This window comes from Vollenhovia emeryi, unplaced genomic scaffold, assembly GCF_000949405.1.
Source record: "Vollenhovia emeryi isolate VEMERY1.0 unplaced genomic scaffold, V.emery_V1.0 DF939182.1, whole genome shotgun sequence".
NCBI classification, from domain to species: Eukaryota; Metazoa; Arthropoda; class Insecta; order Hymenoptera; family Formicidae; genus Vollenhovia; species Vollenhovia emeryi.
In genome coordinates this window covers 805,637-813,054 of record NW_011967184.1, presented here as the reverse complement: position 1 = coordinate 813,054, position 7,418 = coordinate 805,637, and the positions used below count along the sequence as shown (strand labels likewise).

The following is a 7,418-nucleotide window of genomic DNA, read 5'->3' as shown; positions in this document are numbered from 1 at the left end:
GGTAAATATGCAGAATAGGTCACACCTTAATAAATAGATTTTGATATCAATCAATGAATAAAATTTTTATAATGAATAAGATTTTGATATTTTATGCATTTATTAAAAAATGTAATAGACTAAATAATTCAATACATTTTATTCTTGACAAACCGTCATATGAACAAAACGAACTTAACGATGAAACCGATGCAATCATGAAAGGATTAAAATATTATACACACTACATTTTTTAAATTTAACCGATAAATTATTAATAAACTAACAGATATATTTTATAGTGGCATCCCAAGCAGCATATCACGATTCGTATAGATTTTATTATGTTTCTTTAATAAATCTAATATTTTGTAAACGTTTAGACAACGTATACAAAGCCAACTTGTTCTTGGGATATTGCGACTGTCTTTTTTATAACAGATTATGTAAAGTTATGTATAAAGTAAGATAATTTTCACGTAACTCTAACATTTTTATTGTACGTTGATACTTTTTGTATGAATATTATAAAATTTTATTAAAAAATATATTTCCAAATAAAATTGTACACTTTATTTGATAAATGAAAATTCTGATATAACTAATCATTTTAAGTAAGAAACATTTTGCAAATTTTATGCAAGTTACTTCCTGAAGACCTGACGCAACGATACAAATATCAATATAATAAATAGATTGCATGAATTAATTCACTCACCAATAGCTGCTACCGCTTTTCCGGTTGATTCTGAAAATATAATAAACAACATTATTCATAGATATAATTATTATTTATTAAGCTACTACTTTAATTGGAGATTGCTAAAATATTTTTATATATAATACAATAGATTTATTTTATGTTCCATTAATTTTCAAACGTTTCAAATATTTCAACTCAATTTTCTTTATTTAAAATAAATCGGAAAAAATTATTACGATAGCAAACAAATAAGCACATTTAATATGAGAATATTTCACATAATCACGAATAATTCCATATAATTACAGTCGTGTATTATTCCTTTCACATATAAATATTATACGTTAAATCTTACCAACTACAGTAGAGGAAATCTTTTTATCTTTAAACTGCAAAAATACGAACGCGAGGGTACGCAAACAGGCAACTAATTAAACAATACACTTACCGAACTCCTGGGTCGACGCCGTCTTTTCGCCAGGAAGAATCGCGCTGTCCTCTCATCTCCTCGCCCGTGTTGATAACAATCGCCCAAGACTTCTTAAAAAATAGATTTCCAACTGAAATTGAATACGTTATTTGAAAAATTATAATTAAAATTATAAGCTATTACTTTAATTGGAGATTGATAAAATATTTTTACACGCAATAGATTTATTTTATATCTTTTTCATTTTTAAACGTAATATTTCAACTAAAGTTTCTTTATTTAAGAGGGTCCTTCAACCATATTTTTTACCGACAAAGTCAAATATAGCTTGTGCGTTTAAAATTCTTTTTATTAGCTTCTATGCACAAAATACCAGGATAAGTTGCGGACCGCATAGTAGAACATCTTTATACTTAAAACGCTCGGTTCAGAAGTTCTAATAAAAAAGATATTAGTATTTGAAACTTTCAATTCGTAGTTCTAACTCAATTTGAAATTGGCTTTATAAAATTGCAAAATTCCTCCACACGATTAAAGTACGCTCAAGACAAAACCAGGGACTTTCTATAAAAAAAGGGAAAGTAAAAATATCACTTTATAAGGTTCCCCAATCAGTTATAAAGTGAGTTTTAATTTCTATTCGTTTTTTTATATGAATTTTATATGAAATATAAAGTTGACTGTCCCTGGTTTTGTCTACATGCGTACTTTAATCGTGTAAAATAATTTTGCAATTTTATAAAGTCAATTTCAAATTTAGTTACAATTGGAACTTTCAAATACCAATATCTTTTTTATTAGACTTCTGAACCAAGTGTTTCAAGTACGAAAATGTTCTGCTATCCGCACGGAAAAAAACACTTAGCTGCTGTAGCTAAAACTTAGCAAAATAGGGACAGCTAGTATTTTAGTTGTGATAGCTCAATATTTTGCTACGACAGCAAAATGTTTGTCCCTATTTTGCTAAGTTTTAGCTACAGCAGCTAAGTGTTTTTTTCCGTGCGGTCCGCAACTTATCCTGGCATTATTTTGTGCATAAAAGCTAACGAAAAGAATTACAAGCGCAAAAACTACATTTGACTGTGTCGGTAAAAAGAGACGGCTGAAGGATTCTCGGGAAAATTAGTACGACGCCAAATCGACGCCGTTTTTTCGCCAAGAAGACTCCAGCAGTCATTTCATATCCCCGCCCGTGTTGATAACAATCGCCCGATATTTTATTCAATATTCCCGGCGTTGCGCGGATAAAATAGTATCGCGAATGCGAGTGAGCACGAAAGTTTCATACGTCGCCAAGCAAAAGGTACCGCGAGGTGTCTAGTATTTCACGAATGCGATCGTTTCTACGCACCACATCACTCACGCGTTAAAGCCGCTCGTCCGCGGCGATTCGTCACCCTCGATATCGTTTCCACGCGAAACTCACGCTTGGAAAACGCCGAAAGCACGGAGCGTCCGATCCGCGTCGAAGTACCAACCGTTATGGCGCCGCAAGGGTAGCGGGGAGTGGCGCGACATCACATGACGTCACGCTTCGTACCGAGAGCGCGGCAATGGACATTTGACGGTCGCGAGAGCACGAAAAGCGTATGTAGCAAACGCGACGATGGTTCGAATAATACGCTAATACGCGACGTGAACTATAGATTCCTCAGTATTGGCGGTAAATCGCGAAACGCAGCGCGTATCGTGCAGGAAAAGTAACGCGGAACGCGCGCGCGAGCTTCGGTCTTTCGCGACGCAACTGGTACGTGAAGTCACGCCTCGCAAACGATTATTTCCACACCACGCAGTTACTCACGCGTTAACACGGCTCGTCCGCGAGGATTCGTCACCCTCGATATCGTCTCGACGCGAAAGTCGTGCCTGGAAAACGCCGAAAGCACGGGGCGTCCGACCGGCAGCGAGGAAACGGCGAGATGACGCCGCAAGGGTAGCCGGGAGTGGCGCGACGAGCGGGCGCGTGACGTCACGTGACGTGACGCTTCGTAGCGACGGCGGCAACGGGCATTTGACGATCGCGAAAGTACGGACGCAAGCACACGCAGGAAACGCGACGATGGTTCGAATAATACGCTAACGCACGACGTGGACTATAGATTCCTCAGTATTGGCAGTAAATCGGGAAACGCAGCGCGTATCCTGCAGGATCCTGCAGGAAGAGTAACGCGGAACTGCGCGCGCGAGCTTGGTCCGTCACGACGCAACTGGTACGTAAAATCGCGCTCTGTACCTCGCAAACGTGATTATTTCTACACCACGCAGTTATTCACGCGTTAACACAGCTCGTCCGGGTCGACTCGCCACCCTCGATATCGCATCGACGCGAAAATCGCGTCTGGAAAAGCGCCGAGAGCACGGAGGGCACGGAGCGTCCGGCCGGTAACGAAGAAACAGCCAGACTGGCAACGCTGCGGCTCGAACCGCTTGCCGCGCGGCGGAAATTGGCTAGGGAATACTGCGATAACCAATCAACGTCTTGCTTACCCGGAAGAAATAGATACATAACTTCCGCCCAGTGATCCCAGATTGCGGGATTTCTGGCGCACGCGCAGTAGTTAAATGACTTAATACCAAACTTGTTATAGTACTTTTTGTCCTCCAAATTCATTAATTTATGTCAAATGCAATTTTTTAAAGTACTTTAAAGTATCATATTAATTATTAAACATGGTATCTAATTTCTTATTGACCAATCAAGTTATGTAATCGTCTCTCACTTTTCGACGTGTGACTGCATCTCTCGCTATCGGATAGTAGGAGATATAAATAACCAATTTTGCATGTTTGCATAATTTGGCTTATCCGTTTATCACGCGTTCATTCGCTTTGATGATTTTGTTTATTATTCAATAACTCATACGAATTTTGCAAATGGTACACTTTCCTTTCCGGTGATTTTGATCCAATCTATTATCACTTTGCGGTTGGCCAATAAGAAATTATGTACCCTGTATACACCTATGTTATACGAATTATGTATATATAAAATATATTAAGGATTAATATACTTTAATTTTTCTTATATCATAATTTGTCGAAAATAATTTTGTTAAGAAACAAAATTATATGCAGAGAAAATAACATCACAAGAAATTAGGTATTATTAATTTATTTAAATTGTGTGACTCAATCTGTATTTATATTTTGACATGTGCTAACAATCGTACATTTATTACGTAATATCAAGGCAAAATGCAATTAGGCAAAAAGAAAAAAACTCAACCTAGGTAAATCATAATAGCAGTGTAAGCAAATCACGAAAATCAGTTTAATATTTTGTGAACAAAAATGAAATTTAAAAAATATGTATATATTTTGACTCGATCATGTTAAACAAGCTATTTATTTTAACCAATTGCCAGTAAATTTGGCTTGTCATCCTCAGGATACGCCAGGTCGTATAATGCCAATAGTGCTGCTTTAGCTGCCGCTTTCTTGGCATCTTTCTTGTTTTTAGCTGAAAGATAAAAATTATTGTTTATATTAATAATAGCGAAAATCTTTCATAATAATCCGTAGAACATGTATACATACCTGTTCCTGAATATTCGACCCCACCAACGTCAACAGCCAGAGTGAACATTGTATTCGGTGGGTTACCAACACGGTTGAGCTCTACGTACTTGTATGTTAACCCAGGCCTCATTTGATTCAGCAACATAACTGGATGTATATTCGTAGGATTAGGTGGAAGTTCCTTTTGAGCGGGAAGTTTAACACCAGTAGGACTCTCTTTCTTGATTCCTTTTGTAGTTGGTAAACCAGGTCGCAGGACTGGAACTGATGTTCTCTGATTATGCCATTTAAGAAAAAGTTTGTAAAGTACAAAACTGAACTGAGCCAATGAACTCCATGATATCTTATCTTCAGAAGTACTCGTGTCCATAGCGATGCTATCGTCATTACTTTCTTTTATTCCATCTATAGGTGGATTAACAGTTTGTCCATCTGATTCGGCATCTATATGTGCTTTCATAGATGCCGCCGTCATTTTTGCAAGTAGCAAAGCCTTTAAACCATTTTCAGCTGCATTTTGGTGAGCAAGCGGTTTAGATAATCCTTGTCCAACGTAAGTTTTACCATCAAGCTATAAGTGAATGTTAATAAAGTAATTTGAAGATAAGATCTGGTATAGCATATTACATATTAAATAACACATGTACATATATTGTAAGAATTGTAAAATTTTAATTAAAGCCATAAAATAATTACTTCAGCATTAACGAGATAGAGTGAGTTTGACATGGGTCCCTGTGTTTCCGGGAATGTAAATTGGACTCCAGCTTTCTACTCATTTAATACCATGATTGCATTTTTCGGTTGTAAAGTTTTCCGCAGACGTTGGTTCATACGAAGGCGCTTTAATCTTTTATTTACTTTAACTACAAAAATAGTTACATTAGTGTAATGTACATATAACACAATATGAATTAGAATTTATTTTACACGTCAGTAAAGAAATTCACATTGATTACAGGAGAGTCTATCCTCAACAATATGTAATTGAGCCAAGAATATGCTCCTGAATCTTCAAATTTGCGCAGTGAAATGTCATAATAAAAAGAAAAGGATTCATAAGACTTGTAACTTGTTATCGTAAGAACTAACTTACGAGTAATCTGCAATTCTATGCGTACCGGATATATTCAACCAGTGACCATACGCCATACGGGGCATGCGCATAGATTTTCAGATTACTTGTAAATTAGTTCTTATTGTTAGTCTTACGATTTTGCAGCGTCAATCTCATATTATACAAATAATATACTGCTACAATTCTCTTTTTTTTAATTACAAATTCTTTGATTTATTTATGTGTACTTATGCTTTGCAAGATCTTTTTAACATTATAATAATGTCGAAAAGGTGATCAAAATACAGAATTAAAACTGGCTGTACTTAATTGCATTAGAACATTATAATAGGGCATGTCTTTGTTATATAACTTAATATTATTCAGATTGTTCTAAATATTAAAATTAAAATCTTAAAGAGATTACAGGGATGCACACTAAAATAGTACGTTTCTATAATCTCTCTTTAATTTAGAAGTACTTACATCCAGGTATCTTTCTTCGCTGCTTTGGTTGGACATCTTGCAAATCAACATCTATGTTTTTGTTCTTTTCATCCATAATATCAGAATTATTATTAACGGAGCTTGGAGAAGATGCTGCAGGAGGCATACAAGATTGAGGAGTCACAGGTGGAGTTTGTGCAACGGCCGTAGCCGGCTGTGCAATTGGTGTACTCTGTTTCAAGATCAGCTTCAATCGCTGCGGATTTGAAGTCTGTTGCTGCGACTGTTGTTGCAGTTGCTGTTGCTGCTGCTGCTGCACTTGTTGCTGTTGTAATTGCAACTTTGGCTGCTGCTGTAATTGTTGTTGGGGCTTTTGCTAAAGCTGTTTCAGCTGCGTAAGTGCTACAGTCGGTACAGGTCGTGCCAACGCGGCTGCTGGCATTTGCGCTGGCGGCGGCTGCTGCTGCTGTTGCTGCTGTGATTTGAATCCTTGTGAGTTTTGTACGTTGTCTTGTTTATAATTGCTTTGTTGAATGGGCGTGGATTGCGATGCTTGGTAACTTCCTTGTGTATTATACTGTAAAACATAGGGTGGGTCGCCGCTACACAAGGAACCTCTACGGTTGTGCTACCCCACCAAGGTCTAGTATCGTATGTTAGAATAATTATACGCTACCCCCATAGCTCATACCAACCATGTTACCTTTACTGTGGCCAGCGTCTCTTTACTCATGTAAATTAGGCCGACGTTGTCGCCATCGACGCGACGCGAACCCGGGAACTCTTATAACGCGCGGCAGAAAAGAGGAAAAAAATCTCACCGTTGTTGTAGCTCTGGTTCTGTTCTTTGTTATTGGCTCCCAGCTCCTTGAAATAGAGCTGATACGGCTCTGGTTCTGTTGCCTGCTTCGCGTGTACATGTTGGATGCGATAAGCGCCTAATGGCTCCTGCCCACTAGACGCGGCAGCGCTTGCGAACGTGCTAGAACCTGTTACCGCCTGCGGCGCCACTACGGTCGCTGCCTCGGCGCGGGACGGTCGCTCCGTGCTCGCGGCGTCTTCCAAGCGCGAGTTTCGCGTAGATACAGTTTCGAGGGTGACGAATCGTCACGGACGAACTGTGTTAACGCGTGAGTAAGTGCGTAGGGTAGAAATAATCGCGTTTACGAGGTACACGGCGCGACTTTACGTATCAGTTGCCGCGCTCTCGGTACGTTGTCACGTGACGTCACGCGCCCGCTCGTCGCGCCACTCCCGGCTACCCTTGCGTCGCCATAACGGTT

The 7,418-nt window shown here is 38.5% G+C and overlaps 1 protein-coding gene across 1 annotated transcript; it reads right to left on the bottom strand.

Annotated features, from left to right (window-relative positions):
• Window positions 1–4,209: 4,209 nt before the first annotated feature.
• Window positions 4,210–7,055, bottom strand: LOC105562938 (PH domain-containing protein DDB_G0275795-like). Its single transcript, XM_012014128.1, is given in 5 exon segments — window positions 4,210–4,572; window positions 4,650–5,202; window positions 5,328–5,497; window positions 6,175–6,763; window positions 6,957–7,055. Coding segments are annotated over 5 exon segments (1,521 nt in total). The 3' UTR covers window positions 4,210–4,462.
• Between the last annotated feature and the right edge of the window lie 363 nt (window positions 7,056–7,418).